The sequence below is a fragment of the Mastacembelus armatus genome, chromosome 23 (assembly GCF_900324485.2).
Source record: "Mastacembelus armatus chromosome 23, fMasArm1.2, whole genome shotgun sequence".
In the NCBI taxonomy this organism is placed as follows: Eukaryota; Metazoa; Chordata; class Actinopteri; order Synbranchiformes; family Mastacembelidae; genus Mastacembelus; species Mastacembelus armatus.
The window spans coordinates 6227368-6251975 of NC_046655.1; the positions used below are offsets into that span (position 1 = coordinate 6227368).

The window sequence follows — 24608 nt, forward strand, 5'->3', positions numbered from 1 at the left end:
CAGGGGTTTTTATTGTTAGCGACTGAAGGTCCTACTGCTACGCAAAATGCAAGTGACCAAAGATTTGATGCATGCATGTGGCATTATGATACCTACTTCATAATAAGTGCACAAAGGTGCCTTTTATTTCACAGTTTATATTTTAGATGTCTGCAATGAATTTAGACATTAAACAAACTATTTGTAAATAAAAAGCTGTAATACAGTTGTAGTTATTAAATAAATATAACTGAGAAAAAAAAAAAAAGAATTTTTCAAAATATTTAAGTATAAGTACCTGAACAACATGTTTAGGTGTAGTACTACAACAAACTGTCCACCACTGTTCTGAGCTCCAACTGTGCATTACAAAGCAGTCAGTTTTATGCATATACAGTACATGCATATACACAACATTCACACATGCATATGGATGCATAAACACACACACCTAAGTATTCACAAAGACCAAATGACATGAAAGTGTAATAAGCACTAACCAGATTTCAGTGAAACCAAGTCTTTTATAAGCTGCCTTACACATACAGCAATGATTGTGCTCTTATCTACTTCGGGGACTGTACTGAGTTGAATTATCATTCATGCTGTATTGCTGTTTTGCTTAATTGGAATTTGTTTAGCAGGCTTTGTAAGGGAGCAAACAGGGAATAAACAGATTTATGGGGAGCTCTGCCAAGTAAAAGGTTATGCATAATTTAAGGCGGATTAGTTCGGATGTAGAGGTCAATAAGGCTAAATAGACAAGAATCATCAACATCCAGGACAGAGAAGGGGTGTCTTGAGGGTCTGGGCCTCCACCAGCTGCACAGAGTCTAACAGACTTAAGGTGTGCTCACATGCATTCAGTAGTATGCATTTTCTCATTTAACACTCACCTAACACACACACTCTAAAAGAAAATGTGCTGTATGTGTGTGCTTTTATTTCTGTACACAGCCTCAAGGCATCGTTCTGCTTTAATCTAAGTATGTCACTATGTCATTTATCATCAACTTCAATGTAGTCACCTTCATTACTGTCGGCCACATCATGATCACAACTGCCATCATAACCCATCATTACAGCGCTATACTATCCTACTCGTAGCACTTGTATGTTCATTTGTCACATTTCCTTGCTCTTTGCATTGTTTACCGCTTGTGCACTCAGCTGCTGATAATGGCAGCATAAGCAAACATTTTTTTTTATTTATTATAAGTTGCTTCTGCCAGACAGTAGTTGGCACATCACGCAAGGCAGTTAGTCTTTGAATTGAACATCCAGAAACTGACTTAATAAAAAAAGTAAAACGCAGTGCTTGTTTTGTTTGGTATGTTGACTGGCTGAAGTTCTCACTTCAAGTTTGCAATTTATTTTGCGTGCTGAGCACTGCGTTCAAATGAACCACTATTTTGCACTATGTCAAATTTACCCACAGCATTACCCAACTTCAACAGCTCTCAATTTATACACCCACAGTCACATATGTAAGACATTACATATGTGACTTGAAGCAGCCATACACTCTAATACTCATGAACCAAAAACTTATGTTTGTGTTTGACAGTTGTAAGAGCAAAGCAATATATATACTGTAAATGTGAATCTATGTCTAGTCTATGTTTTATCAATATATGTTGTGGGCATATTTCCACAGAATGTCAAATATGATGCTCATATTTGTGGAGATCATCAGTCCCAGGTCATGTTATATCCAAAAATGCTTTAAAGTTGGCAAAAGGATTTTTTTCTGGGTAACTGCACCATCCAGCCCTCAGTGTGTGCCATCAGGGTCACGTGAGTCAAAGTGTGAATGGTTGTTAAATTGCCTGGGGAGGAATGTCAGCAGTGGCTGAGGTGAAACCGCCCTCTGTCTAGTGATGGTTGTTCCAGTTTGATGTAGACGGCCCATTTCATCCTCTCTTCTCAGGCCAAAATGTGCACGTTGCTGTCTTCAAAGGAGTATCCCTTGTCGGTCACATGCAGACTGACTGCTGAGTCTTTTCCTAAGGAATTGGCACTTGTTATTCACTTGTTGAGTGGCTGTTTTGTTCCTCTCATATACAAGACTTGGCATTTCTCACTGCATTTTACTGCATAGCTCTGCTTATGTCTGGGTGTTTTGTCTTCAGCTGGACCATCTTCTGCCTTAAAGGGTTGCCGAATTTGAAATGCACACAGATCCAGAGTTTGTTGAAGCAACGGTACATTTGCGTTCATCAGCTGCTTGCAGGTGTATATGTCAGAGATTTACCTCCATAATTGATGTACTTGTGGTCTCTGTAGACACTGGTGTTAAATGATCTCTTTTCCGCAGACTCCTGTTCACATTGATATTTCTCCTCTGGCTCCCAGTGCCTTTGGGCTCTCCTTTGTGTGTGTGTGTGTGTGTGTGTGTGTGTGTGTGTGTGTGTGTGTGTGTGTGTGTGTGTGTGTGTGTGTGTGTGTGTATGTCCAGAAATCTGGGGTTGTGGTGGCTTTCAGCTGTGAGGAAATGTCAGAGCACATCTGTGAATGAACGATATCAGCAGTACCTGGTGTCCAGTACACACAAACACATACATGCACACACATACACAGAAGTGAAAAACAAGCCTGGAGCAATGGCCCACCATACAACCTGCCAGTTATGCACCACATGGCATAAACAGTATGCAGTGAGGCTGGAAGCAGCAATGTGGCACCTGGACATTTGGACATGTGCAGGCAAAGAAATGCTATGATTTTCTGAATTTTCATGAGCCAGTACAAAAATGACATGTTCTCTGATAAATAAGAATATAAAATAAGTTTTATATTTGTAAGTTATTTTGTAGTATAATTTATGTGTATTATCGATTCATTTTGGGGGAAGCTGCTGCAAAGATGTTGCATATGTGGCTGATTTTTAAAGGAAATAGTTGCTTACACTTACATGCAAAGATTTATACTCTCTGTACATATGAGACTACAGCCACCAGCCATTTGACTTAGCTGATTTCACTCTGTCCAAGTATTGAGCTAGAGATAGGAGACCATTTAGCCTAGCTTAGTACTAAGGTAGACAAGGGGAAAAGAGTGAGGTAGCCAAGTCCATGTCCCAACACCTCTATAGCTCAATAATAAACACACTATATACTGTTACATCTGTATAAAAACCTTGTACAAACAAGTGGCGGTCTGAAGGGGATGTTCAGGACTATTTCTTGGCCAGATGCAGTGACTTCCTGGAGCTTCCACTCTAGCTATGATTTTATATTTAGCATACAGAGAAGAGAGTGGTATAAATCTTGTCATTTAACTGTACCATCAGTAGCACTGGTCCCTACACTAAAACACTGACTAGATTGAAGCAAAGTGCTTTGCCAAAATGTAGTATTTTTATAGAAGTTTTTAGTCAGGACAAAAGTAAAGGGAAGAGAGTAAAAAAACAAGGAGAAAGCATCACAAAGAGACAGATTGAAAGCAATAATCCATTTCAGAAAGGGTAACTTTAATTTGAAAAATGAGAACTTTCCTTTCACAACAGTTGAAGTGAAGCCAGTTGTAAAGCATTACTGCCTTTTCCCATTAAAGATGTTCATTTAGCACATCAAACGACTGTGAGGAAGCAGTTATCTGTTTGGGAAAATTTGAGCAATGAACATCACATTAAAGCTTTGGGTTTCCATTTTCTTGTGTTTTTGAAAATTAAAAATGTCTGTTTCATGTTTGTAATATCAAAGTTTTAAAACAGCATGAAGGGGCTTTATAAAGTATTCTGCTCAAGATCTTACAATATATGCCTAGGGGACACACACACACAGTACACACAAAACTCAAGGCACCTATACAAGCATACGTGCACCAACACAATGGCTGAGGTCTGGAAATGTCAGTCAGCGTGCTTTCTCATTATTTCTGCCTCTTGAAGCTTCATGAGTGCAGAGGAGCTATTTGGGACACAAATATTCACTTCACTAAAAAAACCTCAGGCTTTTTAAAAAGGGGCTTGACAGCTTTTAGTGTGCAGATACTCATCAAGGCCGCCAAACGGGTGGAATAATCATATGAAAATCAGGCAATGCAATAGAGTGGAAAGGAACAAGCATGGGAAGGCAAAAGAGGTGTAGAGAGAGAAAAAAAGATTCAAAGAGTAGAAATAAAGGCAGACATATGAGTGTAGCAAGAGAAAACAGTGTTTGTGTTTGACAAAATTAGCTAAGAGGAGACAAGCTGTGAGCAGAGGAAAGAGGATTGAGAGCTGGTGGCTAATTACAAAGCGCAGGGATTTATTTCTTTGCATTACGTTTTTCTCTCACATTCCACTAAGCCTCCTCCTAATTCCTGCTAGGCTCGATTCAGGTTTAGGGAACGTCTGCGTACCACAGGAGGTCAGATACTACAGTTAATTATCCAGATAGTGGATCCACTGTAAAATGAGACATAGGAGGGGATTTCTATGATGAAAGCGAATCTTGTGGCCTTAATGGCACTAAGCTGGGCATTTTCAGCCCATCTTTTATTTGACATTGTTGCCTGACACATCAGCAGAGAGATTACAGCATGTATGCACCTCTGAGGGTATGTTTTCATATGTATAGTGCAAATCCTGGTGTGTACAATAGTATGTATGTGTTGTAGCTTTTCCATTATCCCCTCCTTATTCCCATCAACTTAAATTAAGTACAACGCAGGGTGATCTAAAAGCACCAAATCACTAATTATTAAAGCAACTGCAACATGTTTTCTTATGTGTGCACATGCTTTCATGTGCTACATGGAAATGTGCACACAAGAGTGAGAAGAACTACACAGAGAAAGCTCTGACTAAGAAAGAGCAGAGAGGAAATACAGCTAATTTGAAAATGTTGCATTTCTTAAAGTCGAGGTGCAGCCCAACCATATCTACAGTCCAACATCAGTGGCCTCTGACATACTGCAGATTCTGCTACCTGCTCCAGCTATATCTGATCTGTACAGTGTGTAATTGTTTTAGCACATCTTCTTATCTTGGGACCATCTCTTGAAGATTGCTGCACTGCATTTATTGTACCTGATCTAATCGTTAGGTCGACTTTCTTTCTTTGTTTTCTTACTGTGTTTCGTGCCTTCCTTCTCCGTGTGCACTCTCACCCTTAATCACATACAGACACACAAACCCATCTTTCTCCTGCCATCTCAGACTTGGTATGGTGTCCGACGGAATTTATTAAGCCAAGATGCTGGTTGTTGACATGATGGTGATCTACCTTTTGGCAGGAAGATAAGTGCCCCATGGAGGATGCAATAATGTTCTCTCGCTCTCTGCTCCTTATCTCCTGCTGATGAAACCACAATGGATACCTTTCCATTCCACATAGCATTAAATCTGTGTGTGTGTTTATTTCTCCTCATGCCTGCCTGTCCATGCTCACTGGTGCATTTGCTGCTGAGCTGTCTCCATGTGTGGGTGGGTGGACATGTTTAAGGGCTGTTTTTATTTCATATCACCCTTGAATCATATAGATTTTATCATATGTCCCTGCCCTCCCTTGAGCACAGCAGTGATATGGTTGAACGGTAACAGATAGTGTCATTATCAGCCAAGATGTTTCTGGGAGATGAGTTTAGCTAGTGATGCGAATCTAAATCTAATGGATAAGAGCTGTGTCTTAACTTGTCTTTAGGGTTTGTGATTGGTCCTAAGATAAATCACCATGACTGGACTAGTCGCATTTTAGCTAAAAATAAATAAATAAATAAATAAAAACACTTCATTTCCACCTGAGTTTTTTGTTTGTTTTTTTTTTAAATTAGAGAATCAACATTTAGGCTGCTGCACACTGTACAGTACAATGGCTCTAACACAGATTCAATATTAATCTATATAAAAAAAAATGTTAAGAATCATGCAGTTCAATTGATTCGGTTGGCCTTAATATCACAGTAATGCAAGTATAACTTTATAACTTTGAATCAGACAATAAGCAGCATTCACTTTGTTGCTTAAAGGATTCCCACTCAGAATGTTTGAGTATATTATGCACAAATTTAGATTTAGTTTGGGCCCCAAAATATCATGTACTTTTGTTTTTCCATTTGGGGAAATTAGCTGATTTACTTTTTTTGCAAACAGTTGGATGAGAGGATCAATGTCACTCTGCATAAACAGTGAGAGGAAATACTAAGCCTGTCTGTACTTGGGATTTTTTAAACTTCATTGAAGTCTTCATGTTAAGTATCCCAGCTCTTAGAGGTATATCAATCTCCTCATCCAACTTTTTCCCAAAATGTCAAACTACTATTTTAAATATGCTGCTCAATACTCCACTGGTTGCAAATTTTCTGCGTTTGGTGCTAACTGTGTACGGCACGTGCTTTGTTGGTGAAAGCAGCTGTCTGGTGTGGCTGGAAACGACGCTGATGGGAGAGGACGAAAAAACTGAAGTTCTGCCTGTCAAATCAAAACCTGAGTTGAAAAGCTTCACAAAACTGAGGCGAACTGTAGAATTTAGTGATCATCTGTGGGTTTGTCACTACTTTCACACTGCAGGTTAATCCATCATATCCATAATGTGAAAATACTGATAAATAATTGTCATAACTTTAGGATGTCAGCAGGAAAAATCTCCATTAATCTTTCCTCAAACATCTGTAAATCTGTTCTGCAATCTGCAATGTCTGTTTCCATCACTAAATTTCATGTTATTCATCTGGCACAACCGTGAGAACTAATCTAACGCAGACTAAGATGTGGCCTTCCTGCGTTACTATTATTTACCACATGGAGCTATACATCTTCATCAGCTGAGGGTCACTCCACCGGATGGTAATTCACAAGTGAAACACAGCCTGTTAGTGAATTATATAAATGAGCCTGCTGACAATTTTCATTAGATAAATTCACAGTAGTGTGTTAAATAGCAAAAGGAAGGTAAAAAAATCTGCCAGGGCATGGGATATTAAATCTGACAAGTTTTTTCCTTTCATTCAGTGAATGGTGTGTTTTCAATATGCCCTCTAATTTTCTCTTCTGCTCTCTTGCTTCCCTTTTCCATTTACAAAGCCTGATTTACATCTTCTCCCCTACTCTACACCCACTGCTGCTGAGGTGCTGCTGCTTGTAGCCAAAGCCTCACAATACATTGTCTTTTAGATTTATATACAATGGCACACTTCACAATACAAATAAATGAATTTGTTCAAATGCTAAAAATATAAAATTGATCCTTAAAAAAAGACAACAGTGAGAGGAGCCGTCGTCTGTGTGTGTCGAAGGAGAGTTTTTAAGAGACACTTGGTGAAATAGCCATAGTGAATGGAAAAAACGATTTCTTGAACTTTTTTTTTTAATTTGAAGTGTGACGCCTGAAAGCAGCAACTGTTAGAGAGTCTGAGTAAGAGTGAGATTATTGAGAAACTGGATTGCTTTTCTGATTTTGGATGGGTACTTGAGTCTGGGCTTACGCTCGGCCGGTTAACAAACTGTCAGCTCACTTGTTTTACTTGATTATGATGTTTCTATACTACGAAATGATACGATAAGAATGTGTTTTGAAAATCAAATGCAACTGCTAGGCAACCTGCCATTTGACAGAGCTGGCACAATAATATGGTCAGCATATATAAACATAAGTATTCATGCACAATGCATGCCAAACTGAAAGGAAGCTAGAAGTTGAGGAACATCTGTAGAGAAAACAAACGAGTTCCTATGAAGTGTCATCTAACTAAGCCTGATGGCAAATGTGCCTGAAGAGTATTCAAATCACATCTTAGATTGTTAGCCTTGGGGCAAACTACAGCAGCGCCAAATAATTTAACTTCAAGCAGCATGTCAGCAAAAGCCACTCAAGAGTAACAATGTTTTACATGGGTGTCAATTGGCCAGCTTACTGTTTACCGAGCTGACATACAGTATTGTTTCATTATATGGCAATATAGTGCTTGAGAAGGTATACATATTTCATAGATTGCCTTGATATATAGATATTGTTTATGGTGAGCAGATATTAGCATTGGGTACAGTGCGTTCTGATGATGTCTTGATGTGACAGCTACTGAAGGTGCCCTTAGAGCAAATTTATAGATGTGGAAGTGAGCACAATTCCCATATGTTTTATAAGAGAGCCAGCATACTATGAACGGCATGGTGAAACAATATGATGTATGTATGCTCTGTAATTCATTCCAAGTTCCACTGCTATCCATTAGAGAATGTTATTTTCCACCCATAAATGCATATGAATATGAGGAGAAATTTATGCATCCTTCTTCCTCTATTCTGCTCTCATTCTGTAATGGTCAAGAATCTCATTTCTGTCTCAGACTTTGCATATTCAGGTGGCTGCTTAGTATTTACTCTTAATTCCTTTTTTCATGCAGTGTTAGATTTATAAGACTACCAGAGAGACAAAGGGCTGTGATTAGATGTCTTATCTTCAGAGTGGTGTGTTATTATACCAAAAATCATTTCATTATAGCATCTACAGTATGTAATAACCCTTAAATTCCATTTTTTCTATATATTTTTTCAATCCATGATTTCCACAAACTCTGTTTATGAAAACAAAATTATATTTCTTTACAGAAATAATGTCTGTGTACAGTGAAATCTGAACAGGCTACCTTTAATGTATTAGAAGTATAAAGAAGACGGTCTATATTTTGAGTAGTACATTTATTTTGGGTATTATTCATTTATATTCCAGGGGAAATATTTTACTATAGCACAAGTGTTTCAAAAAGCCACGTATTTAATGTAAATTTGTGATCCTTTGTGTTTGTTCAAATGCTGATGATTTATCATGCCTGATTGCCTCTCACAGAAACAGGCATAAATTATGACTGATTTTCTATTAGTGGTTGGCTGCTGTTGCATCAGGGTCTAATGAAAGTACTATGAAATACTAAAGAAACACTATACTCAAGATCAGGCCCACACAAGTTTATAATCCTATTTGTATTTTTATGTGGATATATATATATTTTTTAATTTGATGTGATGTTTGATGATAGCCATAGGCTTCAGGTTTAGGTGTCAAAATCAGAGGCTTCTTTCTAACTATGCATAATGGTTATAAATCAGAAATGTAAAAAATATGTAGATATTTTGTTTATAGGGTCCAGCAGATCCCCGTGGCCCTAAATAGGAATAAGCAGGTATACATGATGGATGGATGGATGGATGGATGGATAAATGGGAGTACTGTCACTGTCCTTGCACTAAAAATGCTTTTTCAGCAGGACAAGGATCTATGAGTACACAGTACAGCTCAGTGTACAAACTTTTTCCTAGGAATGCCATAGCAGGCTTCATCATCTCCATACCGCCAACAGAATATGGGACTTCTGTACTTTTGGGACACAGACAAAATGTGGTGCAGATTATAAACCATACACAGCTTGAAAAAAAAAAAAATCTGTTGAACTGAAAAATTGCACTACAGCTGCAAATTCACTGTCTCTGAATGTCAGATTTAATTGTTGCTATATTTATCAGAATTATTATTATGGTTCAGTGTAAAATCTGAAGCCGACACTAAAAGCGAATGTAATACGGTGGAGCCTGAGGCTTTTCTGGGAAATGTAGAAACTCAAAGACTAAAGTCTGGAACTTAAATAAAGCAGAACAGGCTGAGTTGAAGTTCAAAAAATTACAAATTACAATATGTAGTTACGACAAACTATTTGGAACACATCGACTGTCACAGGCTGCTAAAACTGCATGCAACCTATGAGTAATATTGTCACTGTCTCATGTACAGGGCTTACAGAATAATTCACCTGTTTGAAAAGTTGCAGCATGCTAGAAGGGCTGTAAAAATCATTTGTGATGTTTGATTTTATTTACCTGACTGATCACAGCTCTCTCCATCTCTGATTCTCTCAATCTTTCCCTCATCTCTCACTGTCATCCCCTGCTCTCATATCTCTCTAATTGTCTCTTTACTTCATTGCTCTTCATATACCTGCATATCTCATCTCTTCCATTCCACCCCCTTGCATCTCTCAATCTTTTCCATTCCATTTTTATGTATTTTTTCACATCTCCCCTTTTCCATCATTTTTCCAATCTGTCATATTTCTGCCCATATCCGTCTCCCTCCATCTGTAATCCCCCAACCCACTCTCTCCATTTTAATCTCTACATCACTGCATTTTCCTCTATCGTTTCTGTTCATGTTTATTTCTCCTGTTTTTATCTCACCTCTCTAATTATTCTCTCTCTCTCTGTCTTCTCTGCAGCTGGTATTGTTCGGAAAAAGCAGTGGTGTGAGATGGTGCCATGTTTGGAGGACGAAGGCTGCGACCTGTTAGTCAATAAATCTGGCTGGACTTGTACACAGCCCGGAGGCCGAGTCAAAACCACCACGGTGAGCTCAGGCTCTCTTATGCTACAAAAATTTGGATAGAATTTGAAGCTTTCACTTCATATATGTGTCTTCATATATGTACAAAAAAAAAAATCTGAATCATATATACACTCTTAGTCCAACATATTATATTATTAAAAGAAAAAAATTTATTTTAAAAGTTGAAAGAAACATAAGACGCCTCTCACAAATAAAATATTCTGGAGTAAAGCAATAAAACAAACCTTTGTTGAACCTAGTACACTTTTTCAAGAACTACTGTGTGTGGGATGGTGGCTAATGAAGTCACGCACACACATGACTTCAAATTAAATTTCTGTCTCTATGACTATTCTCAGGTTGTGGTAACTGGTACACCACCTTTTCCAGCTTGTCGCAGACATTCTGCACCTCCACATGTTGGTTGTTTCCTGTTTGAAGTCCCATTCCACTCACTCCCAGCCAAGTCACCTAATCCTGATAATGTCTGAGCAGTTAGCAGTATTAATTGATTTGTTGGCCACTTAGGGACATTTGAAGAAGCTGTTAACATAGTGCTCAGAAATAATGTAGGTGTGGCTTACACATGACAAACGAAGCATTTATTTGGAGTCATATTTCTGTCCCTTTAGCTCTGATTTGGTCTCTACAAAACCCCAGGGCAAATTGTGGAGCATCATGTTTACTATGTTCATCATCCTAATGCTAAGTTCACACAGTATTTTCACTGATGTGGCTGAAATATATACAGCACACAAACATACACATTAAAGTTGTAGGACATAAAACCAAAAATGAGCTCAAACACACTAAAATGCTACTTAGAGCTGAGGCCTATTACAGAGCTGGTTTTCTATGGGTTTCTCACTATAATTAACACCTAATACATAACACTGCTTGAATATGTAATGCACTTATGATCACAGAGTCCCTGTTCAGCAAAAACGTATAATGTCCTGCTTTAATAAACAACACTATGTTGAAATGCATAAAATTAATTTGGCCAATGAAGTTCTTTATTGTGCCTTTAAGCAAGATTGTACTCTAGCAGCCACAAGTATATTGAAACTGCAGAAACCAGTTAAGCATTCACTTCACGATTTCCTGAAAATGTTTCACTCCCACACATCCTTGTCTTCAGCTCATCTCCACAAACAGTACACAGTTTGTTTACTTCCTCGTCACCAGCAATTAGCTTGAATTAGGGACGCTCTTAATGTTAATGATGGCAGCAGATGGGGATGTATTTGGTAAGATGCCGCCCATTCATTCACCCGCTTGTCCTCCTACCTCATCTCCAGCTCTCCAAGCCTCCTCCTTTCCACTTCACCCATAACTCCAAAACAAACACATCCACACCTTCCTACCTCCTTACACACTCCCCCTACTTTCACCTCGCTGACTGCTTTACAAGAGATGAAAAACGTCTCCTCTGCTGTCTGTATACACAGTCCATACCGTGACAGTATGAGAGGTCTCAGTTGTGAAACATGTTACACAACACAACTGCCCTATCTGTGAATGTCAATGAGTGAACACTGAGAACCGGTGGGGAAGCATTAATGCATCTGTCATGATTTAGTCATCAGCTGACTAACTTGTTTATCCCTTCCTGCTGGAATACAAACACAGAAATACACACAAATACATAGTGATGAACTCACGTGAAACAGTTTGTTATCAGTCAGCTGCTTCCCCTGTGCTCTTACTGTGTTGTGTGTCATATGTGTCTCTGAACACCCCGACACCACCCTGATTGTGGAGGGTGGTGTCAGCCACAACCAGGTATGGGTGAGACTGAGGTGACAGCTGTTACATGTTCCACCTACAATGTAATTATGGTTATCTGGGCAGGCAAAGAGACCCTCAATACACACACTTATAGGCAGCACATAGCCCGATCCATTTATTATATTTGACAGATGTAAGAGCTAGTGTTGGAGGGGGTTGAGTATGCAAATGTGGCAGTCTCTGTGTGTTCGAAGGCTGTGTATGTTAACATGGTCTCACTGATATGTGTTTTCAACCATTTGCATATTCATGATGATGAATATGTGTCCCTGCTTTCCTGCAAAGGCCCTGTATGCTCTGGCCTACATGTACATTTCATATTCTGCTTAGGATGTCAGTCAAGGTACCTCTCATCGGCTTATGCTGACAATATGCAGGTTCTGACAGGTATTTCTTGCTTGCTTCATTGGCTACTTTAAGCTTGGTGACAGCTAGTCAAATGGCTGGACAGCAATGTGCACTCATCTGTGCTGTGTGTGTGTGTGCGCGCGCACGTGTGCTTAAACACCTTTCACTGTGATAGACTCCAACAACTGGCAATAAGGACTGGCTGCTGCTTTAAATTGTTTTAAAAATATAAATTCATGTGATGGATGGCCTGGCCTAACACAGCTCTCAAATTGAGGAAACTCAGGAAGATTTGGGATGTTTCTTCACAACAATGCATGTAACCATAAAAAGAGCCTAAAATTGATTAAAGGCTAAGGCAAAAACTACACAGACCTCTCGTTATCTGTAGACCCAAGGGAAAAATATGGGCAAACACACAACAATTTACTCCACAGCCTCCCATTGGTTAACTCTGAACAAATAGCCTTAGGTTTTCCAAGGTTAAACCCACCAATACTGCCTAAGGATGACTGTTGGTTGTGCACAGTCCAGTGAGCATGTCCGACTTGTCTGTCAGGTGTTTGTGCGAAAACATCAATGCAGAAAAACAGACATGTCCCTCAGGGCATTTGACTAAGCCAAGTCAATATGACTCAGCCCCATAGCCCCATAAAGAGCTATTTTGGACAAATGTCAGGAGGCGGTTTGCGTGTATTGGCCAAATGTTGGAGAGTTTGTGTTTTCTCTGTCAAACAAAGGGAGACTGTTGTTCAGGATGACACCGCTGACCTCTTCTCTACCGTAGTCTGCAACACGACTCGGTACGAGTTGCAAAGCCGGGTAGATGTGTGCTTCGTATTCTCCCTCAACCTACAGAGTGTCACTCAGCTCAGCGGCCACCATTTGATGTGCTTCTGTTTAAAAATAACTTCCTTGCAAACTTCTTTTCTCTTGGTTCAACAACTTCTCAGACCCTTTTCACTTTCATTTGCTATCTTTTTTCCACACTTTCTCTCCCCCTGCCTTTGTCACTTTTTTTCTTCTCTATGTATTTATCTTAGTCTGAACTTGCTTTCAAGAGTACATGTTGTTCCTGTCAATAAAAACACAGTATGGATTTTTCTCAGCTCTGCTCCAGAAAAAAACATATGAAGATTGATATGTACATTGCTTACTGCTGACACTGATGTTTTGAGCGAGGTTACTTTCATTAGCAGTGCGGCACAACCACGGCTGAAAAGGACACCTATCAAATTGAGGTACACTTGTGACGCTGAAGCAAATTATTTATTTTAGCATCAAGCATCTCGCTGTTACAATGAGAAGTTTCTCCTCTGAAGGACCAGCCGTACAGAAAATTGAACAGAAAGATGAACCATATCAAGCTCTAAAACTATAAATGTGTTAATCAAACAGTCAACTGTGTGTTCTTCAGGCACCACGTGGCTTATCTTATCTTATTACATGAGTAAGTCAGATTCGTTAATTAATCCTTTCTATTTCTTGTCTGTCACAGAACAAACCCAGTACACCATTTAGTTCACTGACCTGGAAAGACTGTACGAAATAAAACAAGTTGTATTGTAAATTTAAAAAAAAAAACAGAGTGGAAAATGAAATAGAAATCAGATACTGTGCCTAATGTGAATAATACTGACATTTTGTATAAACTAGTACATTCTAGTGCATGGGTAACAGTCAGAGCCTACTGACAACACAAATGTCCCACAGTTCCTTGAAAAAACTTGTTAGTAGACGTTAACGTCATACTCCCAAAATACTTTCCTCCCTCTGTGATGCTAAATGATTTGAATATACATATTATCGCACAGTTTCCATAGTCAAATGCTGCCTTTGCAGCCTTTCTAAAGCACTCTGGAAAAGCACTATGTAGTCTCAGCAGTCATCTCCTGTACCTCCTTCTCTCAGTGACAGGCTTACTGCTGTCTCCCTCCAGAGAGGAGGATGCTCTGCTTTGCACCCTCCACCATTTTAGACTGGCAGATGAAACGGTGCAAAGCGCTATCTCTCGCTGCATGTGCCGACGCGGGGAGCTTGGTGTGAAAGAGGCAGAGTGAGTGCACCATTAGAGGAAAAAAGCAAAATCACCTCAGGTTATCTGACGGCTTTTGTGACAGCCTGATAAGACGAACAATTCAAAACTGAAAGATTAAAGTAGAGTGAGGGAAGAAAAGAGCAGTGTGAGTGAAAGAGAGAGAGAGATTATCGAACCGGTCAGACGTACAACTCATAAAATATTATTCAAGTCATTTTCAGTTGATGCACATCAGGCATTGGCTCTTGTTAAACCTTCAGTGTCTCTTAATAAAAATTACATTCAAGACTAGCTTTTTTCTCACTACCTTATAATTGTACAAAATCCATCAACAGGAAAAAAATGGCCAAGAGAATGTTTTTGGCAGCTACCATCCAGTTTACACAGCACGCAATGATACACATGCTTTAGCTGCTGTTTTCAAGTGATTATTACATGGCAAGTCACTAAAAGAAAAACATTTGTTATCCTGAAATGAAGGCAAATGCATCAGTATGTCTTGTTGAGTACTGTACTTTACACATGTAATGATACAACACACCATCATTTTCAGATTCATTTTCAGACATTGCGGGAAGCAGTAGCAGTCACTCCCCAAAATGACGAAAAATCCCAACTAGGTTGTAATCATACGTTCCATTAGGTTGGTCCTGATTGGGGTATTTAAGGCTGTGAACAGAGTGCTATGAGCAGAAGTGGCACCTACTGAGAGAAAGACTGTGATTACTGTAATCAAGACTTTTTCACTGCAGAGAGGAGAGGAGATGAGACAGAGATGAGGTGGTCGGGAGGAAGGAGGAAAGACAAAGATGAGGAGTTTGGAAGGGAATTTGGATAGAAGTTGAGGACAGAGGAAGAATACTACAACCTCTGCAAGTGAACAAAGAGTAAGGAAATATGTTTGAGCAAGAGAATATTTGATAATATGAGCTCATACGTAGGCATATGCATTATTTATACACTTTGTGAGTACTCTGTCTATGGGAGAGGGTTTAATTCCATATTGTCTCTAGATACTGTATCATACCGTCTGTGCATTTATATGCATGGAGATAAAGGCTGTTTTAATCCTCACACAAATAATTCAAAAACAAAAAAGGATGCAGTTTATGCTAGACAATCCCCAGGTCAGTATGTGTCTCCTATTAAGCTTTAGCAGTATTCACGCATTTATGCATCTGCCAGTGAAAGCTTGTGTTTGACCAAGTATGAAAAATCTCAATTGGGGTTTGTAAGGAAGTGTGGAGGACCTCCCTCCACCATCCCCCACATTCCTCTCTCCATCATTTCCTTTCTGTTTCTTCCTCTCCATCTCTCTGTGGAGCCAGCTCAGGCTGCATCTGATGGGATGCCCCACCACCTACACCGCCTCACCCTCCACCCCCTTGTGGTTCTGGGTCGGTACCAGACTTGGTAATTGATCCCTCTGGGCCCTCCAGGCACAACCAGTAGTGGGCTGAACAGAATCACCACTAAGAAGACAGCTGCTTGGCCACCCCAGATAGTAGAGGAGAAAGGGAGAAAGAGACCCTGTTGCTGCTAACCATTAGCTCCATCTGCCAGCTTCCTTCTATAGGGAGACAAGTCAGCACAACCTCTCAGCTTGGAAGCTACCAGGTCCTCCATTTTGGGAACCTTGCTACAATATTGGTATTGTTAGCAAGAGTAAAGTGGGGGTTGCAGAGAACAAGAACAAGACAAAGTCTATCTGTTTAGCTTCTTAGAGGTTTTAGGATTGATCTCCTGAAAGATGTTGCTTAAACCCAGAGCCTTTTCTAATCAATAAAAGCACCCATATCTGTGTTTCAGCCCACATGTCAACACTGCATTGATAGAAAGTACTGTATGTGATTTGTAAGTGGGTAAAAAAGGTACCTGAATTCTTAAAGCAGGGAGTGACTGGTGGCTGGCCTGTACTTTCACTGAAAGCAGCAGGTTTACTCCAACAAGTAGACAACATATGCACACACAGAAGGACAATACATGCAAAGACTGGAACACAAGTGTAAATACAGCATACTGTTGCTGGCAGAACGTCATCTGTTTAGAAGCCTGGAACAACAGCATTGTTTTTACCATTGTGAAAATGCATTCTTTATCTAATCCAATGTTGTTGTTTTTTTTAATTCTTCATTTAGATCAGTGAGTAGGAATTTTCTTAAACTGGACCCAGGACAGTACCCAGTAAACAGTACATATGACCTTTTTATAGTTTGCTTTCACGCTGGCAGCTGTTAAGACGAATCCGACTCCTGTTTTAGTCCCACTTCTCCATATTTCACGAGAACAGATTTAACACAAAACAGGTACCTTGCGACAAACAAGCACAGAACAGCCTCTCAATGTTTAAACAAAGCCAAATAGCCACATTCTCAAAACATCTCAATAAGAGAAAAGGTGGTGGTGGTGTGACTGAGTCTAAAACTGGTAAAGGCATTTTGAGCTTGATAACCATACCACCATCCCCTCTCCCTCTCCCTCTCTCCCTTCAGGCTCTATGACGCGACAAGAGTCCCTCTCCACACTCTTGCACTATGGAGAGCATTGGTGACGCTTTGACAGACAGCCAAACACCATCTACCACCAACACCACCACCCTACCACCACCACCACCATCACAACAACTTCACCAAACCCTGGTCACGCAAAGGCAGGAAGCGACACAAGCAGCTACAGAGCATCAAGGGCCTCTTGGGAGGCAGCAAGGTACAGCGGGAAAGCCCCTGAATTTGGATCGTCCCTCAGTAAAACCTTTGATTTGTGACTGAAGTTCTTATAGTAGAGCCTGTTTCTTCCACAGGGAAAAAGGGGAAATTAACTCAGTCTTGTGTCTCTTACTGACAACATCAAATATCTTTAGAATACATGTTTGAGCCTGTAGGTGCTGTACATATACTACTTTTTCAAATTCAATATTCTAAATATTTCTAAAGCGTCTATTATTTTTCATAGTATCTGATTAAAGTCATTACAGCCAATATCATAGTTTTAGTAGATCAGCTATAGCAGAAGATCCAACAGGAAACACACACACACAGACATAATTTCAGATACAATTTAAACAACCGTCTGCTTGTTAGATATCTTTTTTTGGCTTACTCATATTTCCATAAGCTCACCAATTCCCTAGTGTGTGTTTAACCACAGAAAATCCATGCGTGGAGCAATAACAGTAAAACCCACCGGATTTATTTTCATCTTGTTTTTGCCCTGCTTTATTGGCATTCCTGGTATATCGTACTTTAAAGTAGTGTGTCAGATGGTGTCTGTGTGCTCAAATAAAACAAGGCGCCAGTCAGACTCTGATATTAATGCATGTGATTGGGAAATAGAGAGAGCCATGTTGTAAATTTAATGTGCAGTGCAATAAAAAGGATGAGGCCAAAGTCATAAAAATGCCCACTCTCATAGAGTTTCTGAAAAGCAGGCTCTTCCGTCGGTCAATATTGTCAGCATTTATGGCCCATGTTATGATTCGCTTTCTTGAAAATATCTGATCCTGCTGCTTTTCAGTCCAGACATAAATCTTCAGTAGATTTTAAACTATAAAAAGACAGTGGCTTAGAACGCATGTGGCAAACTTAGATCCCTGCACAGGACATCATATAGAAGATTATTGTCTATTTACTCACAGAAAAGGCTATCTGACATTGGATTTAAACATTTGATCTCTTAATAAACAACATAAAAGCTCTGATCCCATACAGTGCCATGCAGTGAAGTACCATACATTGTAGAAACCAATATAATCTATTACAGGGCAATATTTCAGGCAAGTTGTTGTATCTAAAACAAGTCAGTAGCATTTTGTTATTCCTGCCTGACACCGGCATGGTTAAACGTGTTCTAATGTTTCCTCTTGGGCATTGAAGTTCTGATCATATTGTAAAATGCAGATAGTGAACTGTGTTTGCTTTGATGTTCTGAAGAAATGAAATATGAAAGAGTTGATAATGACATAACGCCCCGGTTAGCTTTGAACTCTCTCTTAATGTGGAATGGGGCCTAGTGTCTGGAGGCCCGTTCATACATGTTCATGTATTTTGATCTCCGCATCTGCTTCAGGCATTATACAACTTTACAGCGTGTAATGAGCGATTTCCCTTCCCTTATTAACCTGCAGAGCAGTCCTAACCCACAAATTCACTTATGAATATTCATCTAGACTATTGTGCAGCTTGCATGCTCCGATCCAAAAGGACGCGTGGTCCGCAGCACGAGACTTTAGACAGCGAAGGCAGGAACATTAGAAACAAGTATACAGGGTATACAGGGTTAATGCAATAATTTGGTGATGTTCTTGACATCTTAGCTGGTTCAAACTGTAGAAAAGCTTCCAGCAAATGGACAAAACAATTCAATCACATCATTAAAAAAGCTGGACTGTTCACAATTACGTCTCAGGCTCAAAGAGCTTGGAGAGGCAAAGTAGATCACTTTCCTTTCATGAATGCCCTTTCACACGTTCGCCGTGGGTCACCACACTGTGACATTTTGAGGGAAGTCAGCAAGAGTTCACAGAGAGAGGAAATGTCAAGCTGAGGCCATATGTTTGGGCACATTCGCTTTTAGCCCTCTACCTCCCGGCTGGAAAGAAACTCCATATGTATTGTGAATATTGCTTTCTTAAGCTCTTACAGTTATGGCTACCTAAAAACTTCAGTTTACACTTTTCACAATGCACATAAAACGCAGCACAGATACATGCACACTCATTCATACATCCAAGTGTTTCAGTTTTGCCTAGAGACAGGAAGCTCTATGTAATGTCCCTCAAATATCATATTTTCTCGTCTTCTATTGAAAACTGCTGACATATTGACATATTGATAGGTATTGAGTAGACTGTCTGCGAGAAACCTGCACAAATAAGATATTAATACAAATGAACACATTCGTATTAATATCTTATTTGTGCAGTCCATGACTGTCCCTTCTGGTACCCTGACACCAACAGCAGTTTATCAGTCTCACTTGAAAGACTTTTTTTTTTTATGGTCTTGTTTGAACAGCCAGACCCACTCAACTAAAAGTTGGTTCATATGCTCTATAGCCAAATAGGCTCTGCATCACATTACCTTCAACTCTGCATTCCTCTAGCACATGAATGTAAAATATTCTCTTACCGTTATAAGATATAAAATAGAGTAATATGGTCGTTTCCTGATAAACCCAAGGTAATAATCACCTAGGGCTTGTGAATTTTATTCATAGGGCAAAATCATCTCATATTCATCTAACATCCGTTCCTCTTTTTAATAGAAGGCTTGCATTTCTGAGATGAGGTTTGTGTGTGAGGCCATTTTCCACAGTGTGGATGTGAGGAAATAGCAGAGGAACATAGAGAGAATATAAAAAAACTGCCATAGTAGAGATAGACTTCTATAAAACAAGACTGTGTGCCATCTATTTAAATCCATCAGCATTCTATTTCTCCTGAGATTTCTACAGCGACATCAACATGCAGTAATAATGCACTCCCTCACTTTTATCAGTAGCTCCCTGACCACTCAGTGCCACTAGGAGGCAGTGAGAGGGGAACTGTGTTTGTGCTGCAAATAAACACCTGTTCGGGCAGCAGCCACAGTCAAGCAGTTAGCACAGTCATGCCCCTGCTTTAAGTTGTTAGACCTGAGGGTCATTTCATGCCCAGCTCCAAAAAAACCATGACATTCTCTTTATTAAACCCCAAGTTCATTGACATGTTTACTGTTCCTTGTCCCTCTGTGATACATGCTAGCACTCCATCCAACACCTGCCCCTTTCATGGCAATTTGCGCCCTGCAAAATCATTAAGACTTCATTATTATGAATTAAGCTTCAGTGGCAGTACAGCAGTCTTGGAAGGCATCAACGCCTCTATCAAGTTGGCTGTGTGACTGGCGGGGGCCAGATGGTGAAGAGGCTTCCAGATTTGTCTTTCTGTGGTAGATTAATTGTTTCTCAGTCTCAGCACTGTGAGGCTCGGTTTGTTAGTGGGTTACACCCGCTGAAATATTCTAAATATTTGACTCGCAAAACATTTGATTTGACAGAGAGTAAGCTGTTGAGCTTTTATTTTTCATGTTTACAATGCTACCAGATTAACAGCTCAACTGCCTAAGGAGCAGTGTGTATACACGTTTCTTTTAGCAACACACAATATAATGGTTCTTCTAAAAAAGATATTTCCCTCTTAAATGAATAGTTTAATATTTTGGAAAAGGCCTTAACTCACTTTTCTTGTCGAGAGTTGGATGAGCAATGTAATAACAATATGAAGCTGGTGCTGTGAGCTGATCAGCATGTACTACGAGCCAGACAGAAACACTGGGAAACAAAGGCTGCGCTTTAGTTTTTGTAGAGTCTAAAATAATGCCATGAAGCAAAGCTTTTTGTTACGTTGAAGCAGATCAGGGCTCTTTCCCTCACCTCTGTTCAAAAAAAAAAAAACACATGCCAGCATCTAAAGCTCACACATCATATTCTACTGCACACAGAAATGATTGGATTTAAATAACCTAGCTGTAACTGGTTACTTGGTGAGCTTCAGGAGCTGGGAAGCAATCAGTGCGTTTAGGTTACCTGGCCACTCAGGGAAATCAGATACAGCCAGCTGATCAGTAACCAGATTTCTCCTCTATCCTGGAACAGTTTCGGAAGCATGGCTCATAGATTTTAAGTGACAGGTGAAAGCGAGACACGCAGGCAGAGACAACATAGCTCCTTTTCCAAGCATGATCTGTCTAATAAGTTTAATAAATACTCATTTCAACTTTCACAAGCCACTCTGCATTAGTTTTGCTAATTTGAGTCTGACTTTGGGCAGACCTATTTAAAAAAACAAGTCATAGCTCTATGTCATGTCTCCCTTCTTCCAGCCACCACTTGACTTCACTTCACACTGATAAAAAAAAAAAAAACAGTTCTGGCCATCCATGGCAGTGAAATCGACATTGCACAGCAGAAATCCACCTGGGGAAACCACGTTTCTTTAATCCCAAACCTTATGACAGTTAAAATTAGATTGCTGGAGAAAGCTGACTGACTAAGCTGGTTATTTAAGTGCATGTAAATGACAATGACTGTGTGTGATAAAACAATCATATCATGGTTGTTCTTGTTGATTCACAGGTCTCTTAACACAGCCAGGGGCAGGAAAACCTGGGAGTGACTGTTTAAGGGAGCGAGCTCTCCTCTGGACACTGAACAAGCTACTCACTGTAAAACACTTCCTCTTTCCTGTGACCAGCTCCTCCGGGTTTGTGACTGCTCCCTCCTGCTATCTGTCGTTGGGTCAACATGTTGCGTCCACCTCCTGTCCAATCTATCTGCCTGCTCTGTGAAATTAGCAGCGGCTGTTCGTGCCACGGAGGTTCGGACACCTTAAAATGAATGAATGAATGGTTTTTGCCTCATCGGAAGTCCTCCGTTTGGAGCTGCTAACTGCTTTCAATAAAGGGATTGCCCACATTTATCTTCTAGCCTCTTGAACAAGAGTTCCAGAAGGGATCATTACAGACCAGACCCCGTTGCTTCTCGGACCACCTCTCGAGGCCAAAACAACCGAACTGAGCGCTCTCTGCTGTGAATAAGCCTTCTGCTGGAGTAAACCTCCCATATTTTTATAGACCAAAGAGCAAAACAACAAATATGATCATTATGACAGAGTGGACCATCTGGCAAAGACACACAGACTTCAAAAGCTTACTACTCGTTTCAGCACTGGCCAGCGACTACCCCCACAGAGAGACAGTGCACGAGCAGACAAACTGAACGCTGCGCCCGGTGGTACATGTACTGTGAACAAAGGAGTACTTTTAAAACTTTGCAGACTTTTTTTTCAGACTTAGTCCACCGCTGTATTTTGGAACTGGAGATATAGGTACTACATACGTATAACTGTGTATCAAAAAAAAAAAAAAAAAAAAAAAAAAAAAAAAAAATTGATTTGCATTTTTCAGTATCTATGTTTGGGACAGCTTGCAGGAAGAATTGTCGGGGTGGTCATGGATTGCGAAACACATCAAAGAAATCATGAATATCTAGAGTATAACTGCTGCTGAGTCTGAAAAGAAGGAGTAAAGAAATGTCCTTAAATGTATTTTGAAAGGCCCTAAAAAGTTATATATTTAACAGTTTTATATGTTGTACCTTTGTAGAGAAGCTTATTGGACTTAAAATGTGGTCACAATAGCAGTTTAGTAGAATGTGAACAAATGCTGTTGTTCTCATTACTGCTGGCTCGTAGTCCCAGGTTTTCTGTTCACACCTCAGTAGCCGCTTTCTTTTCATGGTCATCTACAAGTCACCGTCAATCAGAATCATTAACGGAAAAAAAAAAGTGGAAAGTGACACAATTTATTGAGGACTGATTTGCAGCCAACTGAACATTGTAAATCTATGGTAGTCAGTGGAAGCCATTGAAATCTGCTAATTTGCTATGATATTGTATTGTACACAGTGTGGAATACTGACTCATTTCCTCTCTACGAGTTTTGATCTCTTAATTTATTTTTGTGCTTGTGTTCATTCACACAAATCCAGCCTCTCTCTGTTGGCAAGGGATGCAACAAGGAGAGAGAGGGAGAAAAAGAAAGCAGAGGAAGCACTGCAGAAGTATTAGAGTAATTGACAAACATTTTTTATCCTAAAATATTTTAAGAATAAATTAAATACATCAAAAGAAACGTGCCCTGCAAATTTAGCTGGTCTCGCTGTTCAGGATCATGGAAGGGAAATTCTGGTTTTACTTTTAACGAATTTACTGCAAGTGTGAAAAATGTGTGACTGTAAATGAAAATTTCCTTTACTTTTCCAGGTGATCGGATGAGTTTATGACAATTTATCTCATCATTTCTGCTTTGAATCCCAAGACGCTTGGTGGGGAAATTTATCTTGGGAAAAGGATCAAGGCCAATTCTGAGATGGGCATATAATTCTTGCTGCTCTAGTGACTAAGAGGCAGTTACACTTGACAGATGCCAGGGGTCAGTAAGTGCATAAGTGAAGCTGGCTGGACAATAATATTAAGACAATATTACACCCTGTGGTGCTCCCAGCAAAAAGCAATGGAAATTTTTCACTGATGAGCCAAAATGTTATGCCTAGCATTAGTCTAAGGCTACAGAGCTCTGTACACAGCCTGACTACACCTGCCCATCCAACACACTGACTACCAGCATTCACTTAGTCTTATACTTCCCAGATCTTGATATGCGCCATTGTTATGAGATAATAAATGTTATCTGCTCCATCTGTTAGTGCTCATAATATTTTGGCTCATCTGTGTATTTGCATACTGTTTTTAGAGCTTAACAAAATATTTTTTCCTTCAGTTTTTAATTAAGAATCTCTACCAAATGGTTGACATGTCCATTAAAAGGAAAAGTGCACTTTCAATAACCTGCATACCTTTGACTCCATTAAAATGTAATAAAATATACCTCGTAGCTACCTGCCTTTAATGACCAAGAGCAGTGTCTAAAAATCCATTAACTATTAACCATTAACATGTTAAGTATTTCTTTCTCCAAACATGAATAAATGACACACACAAATTAAAATTACTATATTAAAATAACCTAGAAGCAAATGGAAGTTTTTTTCAGTATCTACAAAACTGAGTATTTTCTGTAACTTCAATCCAGAGACACTGTTTGTGCTTCAACCAGCCCAAGTCCACAAATGTTACTGTGTACATTTTGTTTTGTTGAATCATTATTATAAGTGTCAGCAGAATTCCCAAATAGGGAGGCAAATATTTAATCCACTACTAACTTTAGTCACTAGCGACTTTTCAGATTTAGCTTAATAATAAAAAATACAGTAAACAAAATTCATGATGCACCAGGAAAAAACAATATTGATCTCCAGGGTTAAATTCACAAGCTACACAGCTGAATATAAAATCATTCAAATGAGCTCTACCTTTAACGCTGCAACATTAAAGTGATGTACATCTTAACACATCAATAATTAGAAAGAATATATATTCTGAAATGCTAGTACTTCAAGTATATTTTGATGTTTATAGTTTGTTCTTTTCCTTTTAAGCAGAATGATGAATGCATGGCTTTTTCTTGTAACAGACTTTATACATTGTGGTAAAGATATGAATATTGTACTAACACCACTGTTAGTCATGTATTGTTATGGAAAACTTAAAAATAATTGAA

At 39.4% G+C, this 24608-nt stretch overlaps 1 protein-coding gene across 1 annotated transcript in view; it reads left to right on the forward strand.

The window, feature by feature from the left end:
• tafa5a (TAFA chemokine like family member 5a) overlaps positions 1-21737 on the forward strand; it is a 130935-nt gene extending 109198 nt beyond the window's left edge. The window contains exons 3-5 of the mRNA XM_026327062.1: positions 10168-10295; positions 16944-17157; positions 21565-21737. Coding sequence (XP_026182847.1) covers positions 10168-10295; positions 16944-16952 — 137 coding nt within the window. The 3' untranslated portion in view covers positions 16953-17157; positions 21565-21737. The remainder of the gene's footprint in view (positions 1-10167; positions 10296-16943; positions 17158-21564) is intronic.
• The last annotated feature ends 2871 nt before the right edge of the window (positions 21738-24608 follow it).